The 23,902-nt window shown below is 40.4% G+C and overlaps 1 protein-coding gene across 6 annotated transcripts in view; it reads left to right on the forward strand.

Annotated features, from left to right (window-relative positions):
* Positions 1 to 19,244, forward strand: part of ELAVL3 (ELAV like RNA binding protein 3) — a 108,430-nt gene extending 89,186 nt beyond the window's left edge. For 3 of the 6 annotated variants that reach the window (XM_087925968.1, XM_087925970.1, XM_026716755.2), the window contains exons 3-7: positions 8,580 to 8,683; positions 9,546 to 9,699; positions 10,376 to 10,601; positions 15,301 to 15,339; positions 17,762 to 19,244. In XM_087925968.1, coding sequence (XP_087782094.1) covers positions 8,580 to 8,683; positions 9,546 to 9,699; positions 10,376 to 10,601; positions 15,301 to 15,339; positions 17,762 to 18,110 — 872 coding nt within the window. In that variant the 3' untranslated portion in view covers positions 18,111 to 19,244. The remainder of the gene's footprint in view (positions 1 to 8,579; positions 8,684 to 9,545; positions 9,700 to 10,375; positions 10,602 to 15,300; positions 15,340 to 17,761) is intronic. The other 3 variants (XM_026716756.2, XM_087925969.1, XM_026716757.2) reach the window with 3 other exon arrangements.
* The last annotated feature ends 4,658 nt before the right edge of the window (positions 19,245 to 23,902 follow it).

A 23,902-nucleotide genomic window follows, 5' to 3' on the forward strand; every position in this document is an offset into this window, starting at 1 on the left:
AAAAGAGGGGGAACCAGACCCAGTAAACCATAGACTAATCAGTCTAACATCAATACCCTGGAAGATACTAGAAAAGATAACTAAAAAATAAATTTGCCAAAATCTAGAAATGAGTAAAGTAATAATTAGCAGTCAGCATGGGTTTGTTAAAACAGATGATGCCAAACCAATCTTATTTCATGCTTCAACATAGTGACTAAATTAGTGACCATAATATACCGTGGACATAATATACTTAGACTTCAGCAAGGCATTTGACAAAGTAGCCCACAACCTACTTCTTGGTAAGCTGGAAAAAAGTGGGATAGATAGCATCAACCCCAAGATGGATTCATAACTGGCTGACAAACCGTACTCAATGTGTAGTCTTTAAGGAGTCTACATCTACTTGGAGGGAAGTAAGCAGTGGAGTACCACAAGTTTCTGTCTTAGGCCCAGTACTCTTCAATATCTTCATAAATGACTTAGATGAGGGAATAAAAGGGGAACTTACCAAATTTGCAGATGATACTAAGGTGGCAGAATTGCCAATATCCTAGATCTGTGGTGGTGAACCTATGGCACATGTACCACAGGTGTCATGCAGAGCCCTCTCTGTGGGCACATGCACCATCACCCCAGCTCAGCTCCACCATACATGCACATGTGCCTCCCGCCAGACAGCTGGTCTTCAGGTCTCTGCCATGTATGCGCAGGTAGCGCATGCGCAGGGTGCATGCGTGGAGGGTGCATGCGTGGGAGGGGGTATACATACATTAATTTGGGCATGTGCACTTTGGGCACTTGTGGTCCAAAAGGTTTGCCATCACTGCCCGAGATGATAGGCTCAAGATGCAGATGGATCTTGACCAACTTGAACACTGCGCCCTATCTAACAAAATGAAATTCAACATAGAGAAAAGTAAAGTCCTACACTTAGGCAAGAAAAACCAAAAGTACACATATAGACTGGGTGAAATCAGGCTTAATAGCAGTAACTGTGAGAGGGATCTTGGAGTCTTAGTGGACAACCAGCTAAATATGAGCCAGTAGTGTGCAATGGCAGCCCAAAAAGCCATTGCAATCCTAAATTGCATTAACAGAGGGATACAATCAAGATCAAGTGAGGTACTAACACCACTCTATAAAGCTAAGTAAGTAAGTAAGACTACACCTAGTAAGACCACACCTAGAATACTGCATCCAGTTTTGGTCACCACACTATAAAAAAAGATGTTGAGACTCTAGAAAAAGTGCAGAGAAGAGCAACCAGGATGATTAGGGGACTGGAACTAAAACATATGAAGAACGCATGGCTAGTCTAGTGAAGAGAAGGACCAGGGGAGACATGATAGCAGTCTTCCAATATTTGAGGGGTTGCCACAGAGAGGGAGGAGTCAAGCTCTTTTCCAAAGCACCTGAAGGCCAGACAAGGAATAATGGATGGAAACTGAACAAGGAGAGATTCAACCTAGAAATAAGGAGAAATGTTCTGACAGTGAGAGCAATCAACCAATGGAATAGAAGTTGCCTTCAGAATTTGTGGGAGCTTCATCACAGAGGCTTTCAAGAAGAAATTGGAATGCCATTTGTCAGAGATGGTGTAGGGCAGTGGTGGGATTCAAATTTTTTTACTACCGGTTCTGTGGGCGAGGTTTGGTAGGCATGGCAGGGGAAGGATTCTGTAAAATCTCGAGTCAGAGATGGTATTTGCCAGTTCTCTTGAATACTCAAAATTTCCACTACTGATTCTCCAGAACTGGTTAGAACCTGCTGAATACCACCTCTGGTGTCGGGGTTCTTGTTTGGACTGGGGGGGGTGTTGACTAGATGCTGTACAGTACAAGGTCCCTTCCAACTCTGTTAATCTGTTAAACCTGTTAAATCTTGAATTGGATTACAAACAAGAAGCTAATTTGACTCTTTCTAACAGGTGTTCAGATTAAGGCAGCTTTAGATATTTCAGCGGATTGAAATTTGATCCAGATAACATTAGAGTAGTTACAGAAGCACTCATGCATCAATAGTATGTATCATTTTAACTCTTACAATTTAGTATGCCGAATTAATCTAGATCAGGGGTGTCAAGCCCACATCGTCATGGCGGCGTTATGTGATATATGGGGACGTTTTTCCCCCTCACTAAACCGGGTGTGGCCAGTGCGTGACGCATCCAGCCCACAGGCTGGGAGTATGACAGCCCTGATCTAGATTGTATTTTATCACTCATCTACAAATGGGGCATAGACAGCAGCTGCAGAAAATTGATTTTGAGATAGATGTTTAATTTTGTGATTTTTATGCAATCAGCTTCAGTTACAATTATAGTTATTCTCCTTCAACACAGTGTGACCACCCAGCATATAGTTATGAATTAGGTTAATTTGTTTTTCTTTAAGATATTTGATTGTGCTGTCCAAATATGCTGGCTGCAGAGATATACTTAGCATTCTGTAAATCCATTTGCTGATGGGTAGATGAATTGCATTTTGGGATCTGTAAAAGATGTGAAGAAAAAGTCCTTCTAAAATTACTATGATTGTTTATGTAATGAGCTCATGAACACTGTGATTTGTATTGGTGGTTTATAATAGATATGCTATCACAATGCATGCAATTTTCCAGCCATAAGCACCTGGTTGTGTGCCAGCAATTTCTGACTTAGACAAAAGCTAGATATGGATTTTAACCTGATAAAGACAACTGTTTTCCTAGTATTATCCTTAAACACCTATTTTGGTATATGTCTTGAAAAGGAATTGATCTCAGATAAAGACATTCAGTTGCTTCATTAAAATTTTATCCTTCTTTGTTAAAAAATAATAGCAAACATAAATGCTGATAATCCACAACAACCCTAATCCTTGTAGAGATAGAGTATATAAACAGGAGTTTGACAGAAAACATAAAAATCTATAAATGATCTACAACACAAAATTTTAAATATTGCTTGAAACAAGATGCTGCTCGGTTGCAGGTTTGTAATTTACATTATTTTCTGAAGCTAAATGTGAAAGAACTAGGCTAGCATATGTCTGTTGTTATCAGGTGTAGGAATGAGCAATTCAATATGATGCATGTGTAAGGACCAGCCTCTCCCCGCCCTTTCAAACAAGTATAGACTCTTGAAAATTTTGTATTTCAAAAGGAACCTTTTATTAAAAAGGGGTGAAAGCAAGTCAGAATTCAAAGCAGGCTCTGAGGTCCCTCAGGGCATGCAACTAGGATAAAGGAAATTAGAGACTCCTCCCAGAAGTCTGATGTGGATTCCACCGATCTGCAGGTGTGAAGATGTTGTTGTACTGACCTCTCTGAGAAATAGATAAGAAGAGTTTTCAGGTCCATCTTCCAGCGTTGCAATCCACATGGCCCTCCCTCCCTCAACATTCCCCAAGAGGTGAAAATTTTCCAGGTATCTGATGTGCCAAGCAATGGTTATAAATCAGGTGAAAGGTCGTACAAAAAGACAAGGCAAGAACTAGGATACCTAGGATAAATAGAGAGGAAAAGGAACCAAGTGTAACAAATGAACACTGCAGAATGGCAGATACACATATTTGACAGCATGGGTACAGATGAAGAAACTGTTATTTTTCAAGAAACAGCCATTAATCTAGATTTTTTCCTCTTGGTTCTAGATCTAAAAGAAGGCTATACTTGGATAGATGGTGGCTAATAATCATCTTCTGATTTTGACTGGGCAGATGGCAATGAATTTGCTCTATTATCTTTTATGTGAAACTGATAATCCAGCATAAATTCAGGTGACATCATGATTAGATGGGATTAAGACTATTTTGCAGCCAATATGCTTTTGGCAAAAATATACTTAGCATTCTGTAAATCAATTTACTGCTGCATAGATAGATAAATTCATTTAAGGATCTGTAAATGTGTGAAGAAAAAGTAGGGAATAGAATCAAAATCCAAATAAAACGGAATCATGACTGTGCTGCTTTTAGTTTGCAAGTGTCTGGAATAAAGGAGTTTGAACATGTTGGTGAGATTTTGGAATTCATGTAATACCATGAAGCTCTGAATATGTCAGATCTGTGTATCTGCCATTTCTTCAATAAAAGAAGAAAAGTGGGGAGGGGGAACTGATAAAGAAATCCTTCTTGATGTAACCTGAATATATTTAATCTTATATCGAATTTGTATAACCTACACATGATACAATGGAGAGATGAGACCCAGATGGCCGGAACCTATCACCTCAGAGAGACAGCCAGGAGATGAAGAGACCATAAAAATTCCACAGTGAGATGTGTCCTGGGAAACTCTGAAAAAGATCGTTCTAAGAAGGGGGTGGGGGGGAATTAACATGTTGGCTCTTTGTTTTACTAAATACACATCAAGATAAGGGGAGGGGTTTTAAACTCCTTTATCTACCTCTGCATGCCTGAAAGACCTTAGACGCTGCTTTTAACCCCTACATGCATTGTCTCATCTCAATAAAGGATTCCTTTTGATACGTTTTGATATGTTTTCAGAAGTTCCTTCTAATTGATTGAATGGGAAAAGTTTTGTAGCCTGACAGAATAGGAATATTTCTTTTAGGTAGGACTGAACTAAATTTCAACATTTGTGATACATTCCAATTTCATTTTGTTTTTGTTTTTTTGCTGTTGATAATATGCTGTTGACATAGGTAATGAAATAAATACCAAGGGCAACTTCTTAAAGTCTCAACATCAGGCTGTGGAGAGCCAGACACAGCACAAATACTATGCAACCTGTCCATTGTGATGATAAACTCAGTTATTTAGACAGTTATTTAGTCAGTTGTTTGGAGTCCTATCTTTTATAAGCTTATCCAAAATCAGTATAATAGGACAAACTTTCCTATTTTTTTCACAGTAGTAGTTACGGAGGCTTTGCTATACTAACATGTTAGAAATAAAGCACGTTTGGTTCAATATTTCTACTCAAAATTCTTCTCTGTGAATATCTTTGTTTATTGATCAAATTTATATAACAACCATTTCATGAGAAGTAACTCTGGGAGATTTACAATATGTTGATAAACGTCATTATTAAAATTTTCAGGAAATGTTTCTATTCGACATTATCATGGCACCCAGTAATATATAGCTAATTTTAACTTCTTTTTTTTCCCTGAGGGACCTGAATCCTTGGAGAGAGTTAGAAGTTTGATTATTGAGGTCATTGATAAACAACTTAGATGAAATAATTGAAGGGGAACTTTGTGGATGATACTAAGCTGGCAGGAATAGCCACACCCTAGAAGATAGGCTCAAGATCCAAATGGCTCTTGACAGACTTGAACACCAGGCCCTATCTAACAAAATGAAATTCAATGTAGAGAAATGTAAAGTCCTACACTTAGGCAAGAAAAACCAAAAGTACACATATAGTCTGGGTGAAACCAGGCTTAATAGTGGTAACTGTGAGAGGGATCTTGGATTCTTAGTGGACAATCAGTTATATATGAGCCAGCAATGTGCGACGGCAGCCCAAAAACCCCAATGTAATCCTAAATTGCATTAACAGAGGGATACATTCAAGATAAAGTGAGGCAGGGGTGGGCTTCAAAAATTTTAGAAATGGGTTCTCTGCCTGTTTGTTGGGTGATCATGGCCGTGGTGGGCATGGCCTAGTTGGCCTTCTGCACCATGGCGGAGAGAGGTGTTTTTGCCCTCCCTGGGGTCTGGATGCTTTCCTCTAGCCTCCAGGAGGATGAAAATGGCCTTCCTGGGCTCTAGAGGCTCTCTGGAAGCTGGAAACAGGTCCATTTCTGGCCTTCCTGAACTTCTGGGGGCCCGTTTTTCGCCCTCCCTGAGTTCTGTATGCACCATGCACTTATCTGCATCCAAAACGGGCCATGTGGGGACTCCTAGGAGGGGTGGGGTAGGGTGGGTGGGGTCAGCCAGGAGTGGGATTTGGGGGTTTTGCACAGAATCTTAGCTAAGGGCTCTCCCAAACCCCTGCAAACCCACAGCAGCCCACCCCTGAAGTGAGGTACTAATACCACTCTATAAAGCCTTAGTAAGACCACACCTAGAACACTGCATCCAGTTTTGGTCACCACACTATAAAAAGATGTTGAGACTCTAGAAAAAGTGCAAAGAAGGGCAAACAAGATTATGGGACTGGAGGATAAAACATACGATGGATGGTTGCATGACCTGGGCATGGCTAGTTTAGTGAAGAGAAGGACCAGGGGAGGAATGATAGCAGTCTTCCAATATTTGAGGGGCTGCCACAGAGAGAAGGGGGTCAAGCTATTTTCCAAAGCACCTGAAGGCCAGACAAGGAATAATGGATGGAAACTGAACAAGGAGTGATTCAATCTGGAAATAAGGAGAAATGTTCTGACAGTGAGAGCAATCAACCAATGGAACAGAAATTGCCTTCAGAAGTTGTGGGAGCTTTATCACTGGAAGCTTTCAAGAAGAATTTGGATTGCCATCTATCAAAAATAGTGTAGGGTCTCCTACCTGGGTGGGGGAGTTGGACTAGATGTCCTACAAAGTCCTTTCCAAGCTGTATTCTGATTGATTGATTGATTAAGGCCAATGTAGGATGCATCTAGTCTAGGCCATTAACCAATGATACATACTTTTGTGTTTCTTTAAGGGAGAGCATAAAGAGAGTATTATTTGAGAGAAACTGAACGGTTGTATGCAAATAGGAGACGACTTATTCATACATTTATACAGATAGTCTTCACTTAATATCCACTAGTTCAGTGACTGTTCAAAGATACAATAGCATTGATTGAGGGGTACTTGTGACAGATCCTCGTTGTGACTGTCTCACTGTCCCCACATGGTCACATGATCATGATTCAGGCATTTAGCAACCAGCTTGCAGATATGATGTTGCAGTTACATGATCATCATCATTTGGAGCAAATTCAGTGGGAAAGCCAGCAGAAGGTGGCAAATGGTGATTACATGACAAATGGGACACTGCCACTGTGCAGGATTTGCTTAATAATGGAAAATGAGACCACTGGAGCTGTGGTCATAAATCAGCATGATCATGTGGCATCATGCCTTAGACCAGTGGTCGCCAACCAGTGGGCTACGGTCCACTGGTGGGCCATGAGAAAATTTTGGTACACCACAGAGAAATCTCACCCCCAGAGCACCTGCCCCAAAGCAATTAATCCAGGCTACGCAGAAACTCAAGGTACACGGCCACGTGGCCGGCAAGAACCCTTCCCGCCCACTCACTCCTTACCCGGCAAACTTGCCTGCTAAATTGCTATTTTTCCTTTTCTGACCATCATCTGTTCTGCTGTGCCAGGAGATTTAGATTAGCTAGGAAGCAGGAAATGGTTGGATTTCTTGCTTTCTAGCTAGTCTTTAGATATTAGGCTATGCTTTTAAGCACAGCCAAACCTCCCTTAGGACTGAAGGTTCTGTTATTCAGTGCAGACTCACGGCAAGCAAATTTGAGAGACTGAGCTAGCCAACAGATAGATCACTGAATGATTCTGTGAGCAACTCAATGTGCCCACCTGCTTTGCCTGATTTGGGGTAAAAGTTGCTCTTTTTTATAAAAAATTCAATATTTATATAAATATTTATAATATTTACATACAAGCCATGCCCAGCCAGTCACATGACCACCAAGCCACACCCACAAATTAGGCCATGCCTACAGAACCAGTTAGTGGTTCCTGGGACTTAAAATTATGAGTTTGGTGCTCCCTGAGGTCCAAAAGGTTGGCAACCCCTGCCTTAGACCATATTGCTTAGTGATGGAGTTTCTGGTCCCAATGACTGTCCATAGGCAGGGACTACCTGTATAGTGTGTATATAAGTGTATCATAGACATCCATTTGCTGGACTGATAGGATGGAATGGGCAGAATTGATTCCATATAGAGTTGATAACTCTAGATTAATAATATTAGAGCATTCTTAGCTCCTGAGAATATTCTTATAGGACCAGCAAAATGGAATGTAATATATTTTACCTTAATGATAGAGAGGAGGAAGCAAAGTACAATACAATCTCTTCTATACTAGTACAATAATTTTGAATCATCTGCAAAATTCTAATCTATTCACTGCCATCACACAGATATTGCACCAAACCTGTTATCTCATCTGCAATAATCATATTGGCTAGAAATTAAATTTTAGACCATAGACACCCAGACTTGATTGAGGCCCATTGTGTGATTGTGGCATTATTACAGTAGACGCTGAATAAATTGAATGAAGTGGAAAAAACATGTCATATGAACCCACCTACTTACTGTGTTCTCCCACAACTTATAGTACTCTTTTTGTTCCCTTTCAATTATTTCTTGGAGAATAAAGTAGATTTCTCTTGAGATAAAAGCTTTACCAGAATTTTATTTTAGTGTATTTTTGTCTTTGAGAGTTGTCCAGCATAACTGTTTGCTTTTGTCATCCAGAGATTGTATGTTGTGTTCAATGCACAAACTCCACATATTCCTGAACTGAGAAATAGTTTACTTTTATACTGTCACTGTATCTTTTTTGAAATATTGTTATCTGATTACTTTTGTTGGGGGTAGGTTTGTCAGAGAAAAAATTTATTCCCATTTCTTGCTTAGCATCATCTTTACTCTAATTTTTTTCTTCTCTGCACTCCCAGGGCAGAGTTTAGGCTACGGCTTTGTCAACTATGTTGATTCCAATGATGCTGACAAAGCAATCAACACCTTGAATGGACTCAAACTGCAGACAAAAACAATCAAGGTGAGGATCACGGGGTGTGAGGGAAAACTCCTCTTAAAGGCAAAGCAGAGCTCGGAAGGGATATGAATTCTCTATTTTTGTGCCCAATTATGTTTAACTCACTGTGAACCTGACATCATGGACTGGGCGGAGAGAGAATGATTGGCCCAAAGTCACCCAATTGACAGGACTAGAACTCAGAGTCTCCTGGCTTTTATGCCAACATTTTCACTATTACACCAAATTGGCTCCCCCACTACACCTTTGAAGATTTAAAGACCTACCTCTTTAATCTTCTGGGATTGTGGCTCATTTGGAGTTTTGAGAATACAGCATAGGCATAGTTTAATACATAACATTGATTGATGATAACATTTTGCTTTTTGGCCCCAAAGGGTGTTGTTGTTTTTTACTATTCCTATCAAACTTTCCCACCAAACACTGGGTTGCAGCCTTTCTTCATTTTTATTTTCAAAGAGTTTCCTGGGGCCCACTTTACTCCATGGAAAGAGGGGTGGAGCTAGAGGCTGGCCCTTTGCTGTGTGTCAGCTTCTAATTTTGTAATTAGAAGATCTTATCTTCTAAGAGGGAGGGGGCAGGGAGGTAAGTATACACAGGCATATTGACATTACCTTCCCAAATAATCAAGGAAGAAAAGATGTCTGCCCTACAGAGCCTGCAGTTAAGAGTTTGCAGAAAAGGTCTTGTAGAGAAAGGAAATAATAGAGGTAAAGAAAAGGTATCAATAAATAGGAATCTTGGCTCCCCTTCAAAGAGAGTGTTGTTTGTTTTATGATAGAAGGTTGTTGCTTTTGATGTGAGAATAGAATTCAGAAGATTGTTCTTTGCTTCTTTCTTGTAACTATGCCCTCCTTCCCACCAGGTGTCCTACGCACGGCCAAGCTCTGCTTCTATCCGTGATGCCAATCTCTATGTCAGTGGCCTGCCCAAAACCATGAGCCAGAAAGAGATGGAGCAACTCTTCTCACAGTATGGACGCATCATCACCTCCCGTATCCTTGTGGATCAGGTCACAGGTAACACAAGAGCAGGGATTTTACCCCATACTGTGCCAGTGTTGAGAGATGAGTGCCAAGGGGACTAAAGCAGAGAACAGGGGAGTGTAAGAAAGGAGGCTATGTTACACATTGAGGGTTGTGCATGTATTTGTAAGTATTGTTACTTATGAAAAAAAATAATTACTTTGGATGATACTATTTCTGTGAAGTCATGTGCTCAAATGTATATATTTTACTGCTCATGCGTATCTCTCTCTGTTACATATGGATCACAATTACTCTGCAGTTATTTTAGAAATAAATGAGAACTATCATTCATAATGTCACAGAGAAAATTCTAAATTTTATGTATGTCCAAAAACATTTAAATATGTTCCTGGACTGAGCTTTGACTCAGCTGAATCAACTTGCTTTGGAGCCACTGAGCAATATAGGTTGTGGTTCCAACTCAAGCTCGGAAATATGAAAGAAAAGAAAGAGATGCCTAAGAATAGCAATTGATCTATAAAGATTGCCAAATGCATTGCAAACAATTGCTTTCCTCTGGAAAATTAAAACCAGTAACAATGCTCAACATTACAACCAATTTTAGCTGGTAAAAGTTGGAATCTCTGCTTTAGCTAGGAGATATTGTTGCCTAAACAATTAGAATATGCAGTAATTGGCATTAATGCCCCCATTTCTTCAATTGTAGGTGTGTCTAGAGGCGTAGGATTCATCCGCTTTGACAAGAGGATAGAAGCTGAGGAAGCCATCAAGGGGCTGAATGGACAGAAACCGCTGGGTGCTAGTGAGCCCATCACAGTCAAGTTTGCCAATAACCCCAGCCAGAAGACAGGGCAAGCATTACTCACACACCTGTATCAGACCACAGCCCGGCGGTACACAGGGCCTTTGCACCACCAAACTCAGCGATTCAGGTGAGACATGTTGCCCACTCCTTCGTTGGAAGGCTGAGTGGTCAGGTCTTCTCCCCCATCCAGTACCTTGTAGCTGTTGTCCCTCTGCTTAAGGGAGATGTAGTTTTTAGATACCATACTTGGATATGTTCATCTTTAGTCTATCTTTAGTCTGTCACATTTGAGTACCATTAGTCCACAAACAAATATAATAGGAAAAGCTTTTGTTTCCTTCTACAGCCCCATGGCACAATCATACCAGTTGCTTCTTAACAAAATGTTTCTTGCAAAAAATAATCCATGGAGCTTGGGTCAGATAAATAGTTCTCATGTGCAGACTGTTCCTCAAGATACATTGGATCTCTTCCTTTTCTTGATAAAGCCTTGTATTTACAGCTGATGGCCACAAAGCAGTGCAAAAAGAGAGAAATTGTTCTTCCCTGTAAAAGGGAAGGACAAAACTCTTTTACTGCTTTACTTAGTCTGCAAAGATTTCTTTGTTTGTTTTTTTGAGTCCTCTGGCTGGCTAGACTGCTAAAAGGGAGAGTCTGCTGGAACAGGCACCCCAAAGGTAGAAGAAACACCTGAGAATAGGACAGGTAGTTCTGAGTCAAGTAGCTTTTTAATAACTTTAATACCTTTCTCCTAGTAGTTTTTGTAGCAGTGACTCTATTGTCCTACCCAAAAATTTCTCGCTTTCTAACTCTGCTAATGTAATTGGAGACTGAGTTTTAATGTTGAACATAGAGTGTTGCCAGATTTCTCTTACATAATTAGAGAGCCATTTAAAAAACAGTCTGGGCAATGCTATCTATCAAGGAGGAAGAACCAAGGCTCCTGAAAACATTTACCTGTGAATTCTTAGAATCTTTTTCACCCTACAGGTAAACAGAAATAGATTTTACCCTGCAGAATCCTTTAACCTATGCTCTGATTAGTTTGGAAGATACTTGAATAACCAGAACAAAAATGATGTAAAACTCTCAACTCATTTTGTTTTGGAATATCTGCTTGCAACTTGAAATCTGTGTATATAGCACATATTTAGTATTCAATGTTCTATATTTCTCACAAATTTTGCGTGTTTTAGGGCTCTTTCAGACATACTATCTTTTCTTTATACAGCAGTATAGAGAAACTGCCCATTCTATGTAAAGATAACGCAGATGTTTAGTTTTCCATTTGTAATCATGGCTTAAACATGCAAATACAACTGGAGAAGTAGATATATTAAATTTTCACTTCTGGTAGTGTAAGGTACATGGATTTAAATATCCTTTTTCCATACTCTTGTGGACAAATAATCATGTGAGATTATCCCTTTTCATGTTACATTGTGTGGCACTCATATGATATTTCTATTCATCATCCATGGTATCTTCAAGGCTCAGCAGTTGTTCATCCTCCCAATTTACGGTAGCTAATGGTCCCAATTTATAACTCAGCTGAACAACTGAAATGGTGAAACATCTCAAACTCTGATCATTTAACTTTAGCTTTTTAGTTATGAGTCTATCATATTTCCTACCCACCAGCATAGGCTTGCAGTACTAAATGCCAAGACTAGAGGCCTCCTCAGGAATGGCTGTGAAACAGGGAGCCATTATGTTACAGATGACTCTTTATGAAATGGTACTTTTCATGGGTAGCTGATTAAGGGAGGTCAAGACAGCATGGATGATAATTAGGCAGTTCCATATTAGACAGTACTGCTACGAATAGGGATTTTGGTATGAACTATGCATGCTCAATTTTGGTAGAAAATACTCTAAAAAATAGCATACTAGCTTGTGGAAGAGGATTGAACTAAAACAGTGAGCATTTCTATCATCTGAAAATTTTTTAAAAAAATACTCTACTTGTTCTTTAGGCTTCTTGTTCTTACTGAATAAGGTGTGTGTGTGTGTGTGTGTGTGTGTATACATACATACATACATATATACATACATATATATACATATACACACACACACACACACATATATATATATATTCCCAGAGAGCCATTATAGCTGTTTCTTTCTGCTTCTGGAGATTATTTCATTGTGAGATGAAATCCTAGGATGTTTATTTCTAAGAAGTTGACCTGGTCTTAGTCTTTTCTGCTCTCAATCTATTGAGAGCTGTAAATGATTTTGTATGGTGGTTTTTCTGGTGTTTTGGCCTTAAGAGACCACAAGACAGAGACAAAAAACCCACAATATTTTAACTCATTGTGCATTTTTGTTGCAGCTCATTTTTCCATTCTTGTATAAAGCATAGGTAATGTAATTCTCCGGTATGCTAGTTGAGAGTTGGTTATCAGTTGTGGTTTAGTTGAAGAGCAAAACCAAAGGATGTCTCATGTGTTGATCATAACAATCACTTTTATATCAGAGGCAAAGTTGAAATTTCTAAAATCCTGCTGATCGTTACAAATATACTGTACTTCTAGGGCTTGCTGCCTGCCTGATTATTCTTGCTTGACCTGTTCTGCAAACTCAATAGCTATATATAGTTAGAAATATTACAGTGGAAATTTCTTGATCCAAATCCTGGGGTAGGAATTCATCCCATCTGACTTCCCACCCTGTGAATGTGATCAGTCACAGTAGAGCAGCATACCCCTGATGCTATGCCAGGATTCTGGATTAATATTTTGTGGGAATGCCGCCAATGTCTAGTTATCCAGAGCTGGGAGAGAGGCTTCCTGAAGAAATCAGTCCCCCAAATGTAAATTTCAGGGAATTCCTTGTAGGCTAAATAAAGGCAAAGCAGTTATAACAGTCCTGCCCCTTCTGACTGAAATTGTAAAGCACTTAAAGTAGTGATGAACTAGTCATGTTGGACAGAGTCAGTAAGTGTTCTTTGAATTGTATCTTTTGTCTTCTAGTTGTCTGCCAACTAGCTTTGTGTACTAACATGGTTAATTTAACATTCTTCATTGAAGGACTCAAAAAAAGCAGCTGCTCACAATTGTAAAATATGTTAGTCTACTTTCTCCTATTTTAATGTAGTACTTCTAAACTTGTGTGTAATGGATGTGGGGATTACCACTCGGGTAAAATGGTCCATGTTTAATATTATCAGTGAAATTACCATCATGTCTGTCTGAGAGTCAGACAGCTTGCAATTCATGTTCAAATTATTTTTAAAATGTATGTAATGCTTCATTGCATTATATTTGGCTTGATTTGTAGAGACAGAAGACCAAAATAGCAGCTCAGCACAAGTATTTCCTGTTTCTTTGTCTAGATGATACTCTAACCATCAAATAAACTCCAGTAGTCTCAAGTTATAGTTATGGATAGATAGAATCCAAGAATCCTGTATGGATAGATAGAATCCAGGAAACTTGCCCCCAAAATCAGACTACTTGATCCAGTAATTATTTTCTACCAGATCTGCTAAAACAATATATATTCAGTAGATGAAAATCCATGAAAAAAGGTTTAATTACTTTTCCAATCTGTTTGATGAAGAGCTGTATATGCCTTGTATATGTGCATTAAGACTGGACTGAATGGTAGTTCAGGGTCACTTGATCTGAATTTGCTTCTCATGCATTTCTACCCATACATAAATGTCACATATAAAAGCATGGCATCTGCATGGCATATAGTATAAAATCCATACAAACCCATGGAACATGTGAACATAAGGGTTTCTTTTCCCTTTCCCTGTGCCTTGGCTAATTAATATTATAGTTTTTGGATAAAGCCATAATATACAGTCAAAAATTCTTGGGCCTAGGCAATGTAGTTCTGCCATCACACAGTTAACTGCTGCACGTGGAAAGTAGCAAAATGCCCCAGTTAAAAGGATGGTAATTCTGAGATGATACTTGTAAATCTGTAGTAGAAAAAATGCTACATTGTACTAAGCGAGCAAATATTTTTTCCATTTTTGTAGAATGCACAATTTGTTGAAAGGAAGCTTTTAAAATGTTTTCCTTTTTACACAAGGTTCCTTGAAGAACTAGAATTCTGGAAAAGCATACAGGTACAGACAATGAACACTTGAAATGGCACATGGCACTTAGAAATTCAGGAAAGTTAACTGAGGGGGATTAATTCTTTGATTTTGACAGCTGAAAGCTCTAACAACCAAGGCACTTTGAGGTTTTGTCTAGCAACCACAGTGGTTATATATTGCCAAAGAAAGAAAAACCTTTGGATCTTACAGGATAATGGGAATCGTGTTGTACCATAAAGCCAGCATGTAGATCCCATGTCAAGAGAGTTACTATATAAAATCTGGGCCACCATGTGGAAAGGAAAGTCCACTGTGAAAATGGGGTTGGGATGCCAAAATGAAACTACAAACATGTTTGCCATGTACGCTTCTATTCTTTATGTGTCTTGTTTTTAAAAGGAATGAGTGTCAGAAACATCTTCATCCTCATTGTGATGTTTGAAATACAACTTTCACTGCCCTTTAGTTTATGCCTCCCATTTCCCACACTTTCTAGCATCGTGAAAAAATAGATGTGTAAAAATACGTAGAGCACCTGATCCTTGTTATTATTTTTGAACTTCCCTCCCTCAACCAAACTATTAGACACCAGGGCCTCAGGATGCGGTTGTGCACACACATTAAATGGCAACTTCTGCTAGTGACAGAATCCATGTGCTGCCTTTCTGCTGCACTGACAATCAGCGCAGATGACCTCACTGGACCCTTTTGTTACGAGATTATCTACTAACAATGGCCTCTCCTCATCTTCCTCTTCCTCCCACAGGCTCGACAATTTGCTAAACATGGCATACGGCGTCAAGAGGTAAATAGCCTTCCAAAGCCTACGCTCCTCGCCCCCTCCTCTTCCCCACCTTGGCCTACAGCACAAGGCTGGATTTTTAAAAGGTGATCGGTCAGGGCAAACCCCATTCCCCAGCCAAGAACTTCCTTTTCTGCCTTGCCAAGGCCTCCCTGCAACACAGACATGCTTCCATTTTGTAGAAACCCGAAAGAAGCTAAGGGTTGTAATTGATCAGACCCAGCACTGAGACTTGGAGGGGGCAGAGTCTCCTATAGAGGAGGACCATTTTCTTTCCCAGTTTGAGCCATGTTTAAACCATCACATAGACAACATTTGATTGCTTGATTCAGTGCTTTTCCCTGTACAAAGATCTTTTCTTTTTAATCTCCCCCAAAACACCCAATAACTCTCCCACACTTCCTTCAGCGAAGATGGGAATTGAAAAGGAAAAGCTAAAATCCCTCCAATTTCTGACTTAGGATATGGAATTCAAATGTGTGTGTCTTGAGGACACACCATAGTCTTTCATGTGTTCTTTTGGTTCTGTTTTGGGTTTGGCTTGAGACAAGGGCTTGCCGTTTGCTCAGATGACTGGCTGTTCTTTATGATTTTTGGTCTTGTGTTTCTTAGATTTCATTGTGTTGGGTGCTTCTTGGTTTCATTTAATTCCATTGCTTGTGGGGCAGAAGTTAGTAATTGTTCTAAAAGTATATCAGAAAAGCAATAACCCATTTTGTTTTTCAATTCGCGGGCACCTTTTGAAAACCAAAAGGTTATTTATTTGTTTGAACAATGACATTTACCCAGATAACCGACTCTTCCATAGAAAATCTGGCGTGGCTTATGAAATTGTCAGGGGTCTCCTGTCCAGAAACTTATCATATGTTATTATGTTCAACAATGCTGTAGCATTGTGTGTTTAAATTAAAAATATTCATAATATCAGATCATACTCTTCATTTTAAGCCGATGTTTAAAATGTTTGCTGTCTCCGTTTCCTTTGTGGGAGCTCCAGTCTGCCCTGAAGATTCCTGGCAAGATTCAGCTGCCTCTTCAGATTGAGCAAAGAAAAGCTGCCCATTCTGTAACTCTACCCCGATTCAGCCCATATCTACTCCCAACATGATTATAAGGGAGAATTTTTATCAAGGGTATCAGAGCATGCATCCATGTTCAAATTTTGCACTCAAAGATATAAGAGCAATATATGATGCCTGCTCACTCAGAAATAAGTCCTACTGAGGTCCATGGGGCTTCCTCTGGTAAGTGTGCATGGGCACTTGGTAGCAATCAGCTAAATTTGAACACTGATGCTGACTCAGGCAACTACTCGGCTAGTTTAGGTTGAGGAAGTAGCTTGACTGAGCCATTATCCCTGTCAGCCATTTTCTGTTTGAAAAGTTTGGCTTAGCAGCACAACAAATGGGATACATTCTGCATCTAGAAAAGTTGATCCATCTCGGTATGATCCAGAAAGGGGTTTGCACACTGTGTAGAACTATGGTTTATTGAATAAACCATGGTGGCTTTGTTTGCCCAACCTCACAAGCCACATTCTGGAACTAGAACAAAGTTGATCCAGCTGGGTTTAGAAATGGTTGGCACACTGTCCAAAACTACAGTTTATTGAATAAACCACTGTTGTTACGTTTGCCCAGCCCTACAAGCCACAGACAAGGAAACTGTATTTAGACTTGGCACATTGTGTAAATCCCCATAGAGATGGCTTGTCTGAATTAATCCATTAATTCAAGGTATTCAAGAACTTTTTAGTGAAAGCTATGTTGCAGTAGACAGGGGCGGGGGATTGTGGTAGATGGAAGACAGGACAGAAATGTGTGGTGGCCTGTCCCCTGCCACTGTCATAAGGTTTGCTCAATCTCCATCTGATTTTGGAATTTACATTGCAATTATACTTGGTTACCTTGAAGTTATCTCAAATAAGTTATGGAAACTAAGATCTTCATTTTGCAAATAATACACCAGATTCCAGTTCCATTCTTACAAAAATGATGGTTACAGTCCATTTTATTACAAACCCTTTCATAATAGGCTAGTGAGTTTCTTTAGCTCTCAGGAAGCCCAATAGATAAATCAAATATTTCTTCCATCTTGCAAGCAGAACTAACCTGTAAGGAGAGCCCAAAATAGGGAGAAATATATTTGAAGAATGTGGATTCAAATGTTAGTTTCTGGATTTGCCTTGGCAAATAATAGAATTATGGAAATAGGATCCTACAATTTATGCCAGCTTCCTGGCATAGATAAAATCTTAAGACAAACTGCCTCTCGAATTTAGAGTTCTCTTTTGAGCTAAGAATGCTAGATGAAAGCGGACACTGCTCCCTTTTGCTGGGGGGAGGGGGTTGTCACCACTGTCCCTAACCTCTCTGTAATGCAATGAACTTATGCTGGCAGAATGCCAGCCTTACACCCAAAGTAGTCCTCTCTCCTTGATCTCCAGGTTCTCTCCTATCACGATCGACAGCATGACCAGTCTGGCAGGAGTCAATTTGACCGGGGCCTCCAGTGCTGGCTGGTGCATCTTTGTGTACAACCTCTCTCCAGAGGCAGATGAGAGCGTCCTCTGGCAGCTCTTTGGGCCCTTTGGAGCTGTCACCAACGTCAAAGTAATCCGCGACTTCACCACCAACAAGTGCAAAGGCTTTGGCTTTGTCACCATGACCAACTATGATGAAGCCGCCATGGCCATCGCCAGTCTCAATGGCTACCGACTGGGTGACCGAATCCTCCAGGTTTCCTTCAAGACCAGTAAGCAACACAAGGCATGAGTGAGCAAATGCACCTGAGAGATGGGGGGAGGGGGGAGCAACAGTGTGCTGGAAACAGCTCTCTTCCCCAACTCGCCACAAGAACGGAAATGTTCATTGACTCAATGTTGCAGAATATTCAACCGCCAGACACCGTGATCTTTGGGAAGCAGGAGGTTCCTCCCCCTCCTTCTCCCCATGCCCGACAGCCCAGCGGGAAGCACGGATGCAGCAACTTGTCAGCCACTTCTTGAAAATTAAACCCTGTTCTGACAGCATGCAGGGGTGACATCTGCTCAGAATAGGATACCTCTCTTGTTTCTATGCTTGGTGACCCCTCCCTCTTCCAAGGCTTTCTTAACATACATGCCCAGGTCTGAAGCTTTCTCCAGTTGTCCATATATCTTTCCCTCTATGAATTCCACACCTGTATGGTTCCTTTGGTGGACAGTTTTTCTGACCCTGGAGGATTAAACAAACACTCCCGGTAAGATGTGATAGAAATGCCCCCTTCATGTTAAAACATTGTGAACCAACAAATCCAAGAAGGTCATGACTGTTACTCTGAGCTAGCCGAGGGGGAGGAATTAAAAAGATTCAAGCTCACCACCTTTGTTCTCTTATGATGCAAAAAGAAAGAAAGAAAAAGAACAAATGTGGTTGGAGGAGATTGCACTCATCTCATCTGTTGGTCTAACATGTTAGTGATACAGGTTCTTAATCCCACTGTTTTCCTTGGCCCCTAATTAGAATGATGCCATATTTGGGAAAATAAATCTAACCTTTTATGTCTGAAAAGAGGGTACTTCCTATTTGATTCCAGAGAAAACTCATTCCCTGGGAAAAGAAGAACCATTTTACACTCGTATGTTGTAAAATTTGCTGACCAGGTTTTGAATATTTGCTTATTTATTTAACTATTTTACATTGAATGAAAGTTTGGGCCAGAGTGATGTAAAAAAGGGCAGCCAAGAATTTGGCACAAAGTCCAAGATTTCTAGAGTCTTTATGGCTTCTAATCAGGTTGTAAGGACTAGATAAGTTTCTTACGGGTCAGAAATAGGGACTTGCTATTTGAGACATTAAGGGGCAGTAAATTAAACATTTTATTTTTTCTTCTTCCCCAAGATGAAATGTTTTTCTTTTCTTGTAAACTGATATTTCTTGAAGAATTTATAGAACCAAGCACAGGGGAAGGAAATCAGCCCCAGAGTTGTGATCACTGACAACTGAATAGATTGAAAGGTGCTTTGGGCAAAGGGAAGATGGTTAGTAGGGCTGAAGTCTTCCTTTCTCTTTTAAAACAAATAAGTGACCAAACAAGGGGAAAATAATAAATTTTAAAAGGTGAAACTGAAACAAAGAAGAAAACCCAACAAAAATTTTAAAAAAGATTTTAAAAATCTATTTTTATAAAAAAGGAAAAGAGACCTTGTTGGAAATTTTTACTGGGGTTCTTGAACTTCATACACAGTCACAATAACAAATTCCAAAGGGGGGAAACAGACAAACAAGCCACTAAGTGCGATTGCTGTGCATGGTCCAATCATTCCTTCCAGTGGGCCTTTTCAAATTATTAACAAAGCTACCACACACCTACAGAGATTGCTAGCAAATCTTAGGCATCACCTGATGTGTGACACACATTCCCCATACACTGAATAGGAGTGTTAGTATTGCTGCAAACTGAGTTGTTGGCAGAGTGGGGACAGGATAGCCAAGGACTGTTGGCTTTTCTAGTTCAAGCTTGAAAGGGTCCATCCCCAAATCAGCATCTTCCTCTTGGTCCATTTCACCCAGCTTAGTAAAAAGTAAGGCAGCTCAGAGGTGGGGCTGAGTTGTCTTTTATATGTAGGACATCTGAGACCAACTTAGAGTGGATCTGTGTCCCATGATTCGTAGGGCAGCACACAACAAATGAGACACTTAAAAAAGTTACAAAACCCTACCGGTTAAAAAGGAAATAATTAGCAGCAGAGGAATGATCACCAGAGGAAAATCAGGTTCTTCAAACGAGGTGTCATGGACACAAGCCCAGAAAAAGTAGCTGTCTATCTACTTAAAATTTTCTCAACAGTAATGGAAAGATGCTGAGACAAGGCATTTTCCCCAAATAGGGAGCTTTGGATAAAAAAAAACAACCCCACTGTCTACACCTTTTAAAACAACTGAGCATCAAGTGCATGTTTTAAACTGTGTATTTTGGGGAAGGAGGGGGTAGTGGGTAAGTTGCCTGGAAAGACCTTTGGATTGTTATGCAGAAGCAACACTTTGTGTCTCAGGTCCCAAAGATTTTAAGTGATTTTGTCCCAAGCTATCAAAATCAGGAAATGGAGACAAGTTCTTTTATTCTTATTTTCTTTCTGTTTCTTTTTTCCCTTTGCATTTTTTCTTTTGTGGGAGGCAAGGACGGGGCAGAGGACTATAATAACTTGATTGTATTAATAGATTTTCAGCACCACTATTCTCTCACTATCTGTTCTGACCCAGAGAGCAAACACAGACAAAGGCAGTAGCCCCCGCCTTTTAAGGTTTAATCACAATTCTGTTCCTTTATAGATAAAAGGCAACAATTAGCTCCGACAAGAAAGAGCCTCGCCAAGTTGTTTGTCAAGGCTGCCAAAAACCCAGAGATAAGAACTAATTTACAAGATTTCTCCAAACACTAAGATGTCCACCAGTTGAGCTTAAGAGCTTCTTTGCTGTCTGCAAAGAACGCTTTTCCAAACCTGGCTTTTATCCTCTTGAGAGGGGCCATTATCTTGCAGCCTTACTCCCGAGTTACCTGTGCTGCTGTAATTGTTCTTTCCTCCGAGTAATCCTTCGTGCACGTGCACTTGGCACAGGCTCCTCGGGAACCTCCTCGTCACTGCTGCCAGTCCCCACAATCTCTGAAGGCAGCAGTCCACTCCCTGATGGTCCTGACCCCTCGTCAGAGTCATTGCTCTCCTCAGCCATCTGCACCTGCTGCCGGCTAACCACAACACTATCCCCAAAACCAAAAGGACAGAAAATATAACCACTGCTTTTACTCACATCAACTTCCATAGTTTTCTTTTAAAAAAAAAACATTTTCTGCAGGTATTACAAAATTATTGAGCAAAGTTAAGAACTCTCCCAAACCAGGAAATGCTGCTTATTCACAAACCCTGATTTCTGCCTCCATGCATAATCTCTTTAGAAGGCATTGCTCTCTTTCTGACCAGGGCACAGAAGCCGGCTGCTCCTTCTGCTGCAGCTGAACTCTGGAATACAGAACTGGCCATCAACAGTGAGGGGAAGAAATGGGTGATTCAACACTGTTAACAATACCTGATAAAGGAGAAAACAAATAAAACATGTTAGGGTGAGGATGCCATGCAGAGATTGTGCTTAATATACAACTGCAAGGTAGAGCCAGAGAGCATTCGGGAAGTTTCTGTGGAATAAATTTAGCTGACTAAGGTTGGATTCTCTACCATTTTAAGCATAAAGAGGGTCCTGCTTCTAGCTGTGGGGCATGGCTGCCCTAAAAAAGCAACCAAGGACTGTTCTGGACAATAAGATGGCAGTGAGGTAGGGGGGAAAATACTCCAGAAAAAAATAGTCTTGGTTACTGTATCTGACACTGCCATCCTAAAGGGCTGGCATGCTCCTTCAGACGAGCATAGCTGCAGCAGGTCAATTTGGTTCTGGGACGTTGTGGGATTCTTTCCCAAATTACCTTGTCTTGAAAGAAAGGGCTGTGTGCTGGAAGGCACTGCTTTCTTTCTAACCCACCTGTCTCTTTCCATACAGTTTAAGTAGATCTCAGTGGAATGTTTGCCACTTGCCCTTTCCAGACACACTATTGCAACCCTAGACTAATTCTTGGCCTTTAACATGGATTTGGGTGTCTCTTTTAACACCCACATTTATTTTGCTTGCTGAATGTAAACCCCTTCCCATAATAGAACCTTCCTTGCTTGTCAGGGGAAGGGGGCTCAAAATAATTCCCAGGTCTACTACTGTTTGTAGGGGAAAGGAAGAAAATGCTGATGTGAGAAGACATAGCTATACACCATGTAAAAGGTATAGTAAAAGTAAAAGGCATAGTTTGTTGTTCCTGGCACTTCACAAATGAATTATTAGCAGGTTGTCATGCAGACAATGGTAAGATCTAAGGGTCTTAACTAGCTATTAACATATTCCCATTTTAGCTAGGATTTTACAACCAGGATGCAACCTTTTTAGGATTTCATCTCCTTTAAGTTAATATTTCCTTTTCTCCAAATTAACACAATCCCCAACTCTGAAATGGTGCACATCTACACCTTCAACTAGATTTAGAGCTATTAAATGGTATAGCTGATCATCCCCAAGAAAGAATATATTCCTCAATGCCAATCAACCCTGTAAGCAACACTGCACTTTAGCATCATGGACTACCACAACTGAGACTTTGCTCTGATGCCTACCCAGTGCTAGCTGGTGTGCAGGACTCTTAGATGAAGGGATCCAATTTCTTTTCTACGCTGTAAAGCAATTGTGGAGCATTCAGACCATAAGAAGGCCTTGTGATTCCCATGCTTTAAGATTTCTCTCAGGGGACTTCTCCTTTCCTCGTGGCAGCAATAACTCTTATAGTCCTTTGAGATGAACACTCCTGCTTGGGCTCTTGGCCTTTTCTGCAGTCTGAGGCAGCATGGGCTGCTGGTTATAGTACAGGCCAGCATGAATACCGTGTGCTTATCTCACAGTAAGGTGGGCTACTTAAGACTACCTTTCTGGTCCTTGCCAAAGACACGCTTCATGTCTTCTTGTCAGACATCTAGCTTTCAGCCTGATTTTTTCCTCTAATTTTAACCTGATGGCATGTGCACTCCTCTGTGCTTCGATACTGGATCACATACACATCTGGGTGTGCATGTGCATATACGGGCAGATGTTGGGGGAAGAGATTCAGCAATCCTATATCCATGTTGCAAACATACTGACCTAGCCAAGATTCTGGGGCAGCCAATGATGTAGCTCTAAGTTCCAGCTGTGTGGATCCTTTTCCTGAAAACACCAGAGCATCACACCTTCAGAATCTGCCTGTCAAAACGCATGCACCTTCTATAGCAAATCTGGATTCTTGGCATTAATGTCTACCTGCAAAAACAACACAGAACAAGAGATTCAGGTGCTTTGACATGGTTGGGGTGGTAGTGTGTCCACACATCTGTCCAATGGGATTTTAAAACAGATTTGGATTATGGAAGCCTAAATTCTTCTAAGTTGCCTCCTGTTCTACTCTTGTTTTCAGTTATTTTATTTGAAGATGAATCATTATCACAAATGATAAACTTTTCCCCAATCTCACTTCCTGGCAAGGGATGATGCCCCCAAATTAAAGAAGGGATGTCTCTAATGACACTCCATTATTATTATAATGATTATTTTAACAGACTGAGCTAACCCTGTGTAGAGCCTTGAACAGAGACTCCTGTCCAGAAGGCAATTCTTGCCTCTATCTCATTAACCTAAAACTTTTGTCCGGGTGAAGCTAAAACAAACTGGCTCACCCCTACCTTTTAATCATGCAAAGGTTTTTTTAAAAAACAGAAAAAAATGGGCTGCCTCAATAATTACCACCTGGTCTTTGTCCAATCATCCTTGGGTTGGAGGATGCTTTCCTGGTAGGTCCTCGAGCTGAATGTATTCTCAGTGACCTCATAATAAATTGAGACAAATGCTGGAAAGTGTCATGCTATAGTATGCAAGTTTTCCTGTGATAACAAAGTCCTGTGGCAAGCTAGATGTCAAGGGGCAGAAGTGAGACTTTTCTTCCTTGCTGTCAACAAACCATTTTT

Source organism: Pseudonaja textilis, chromosome 2, assembly GCF_049901715.1.
Source record: "Pseudonaja textilis isolate UNSWEBS1 chromosome 2, rPseTex1.2, whole genome shotgun sequence".
Taxonomy (NCBI): domain Eukaryota; kingdom Metazoa; phylum Chordata; class Lepidosauria; order Squamata; family Elapidae; genus Pseudonaja; species Pseudonaja textilis.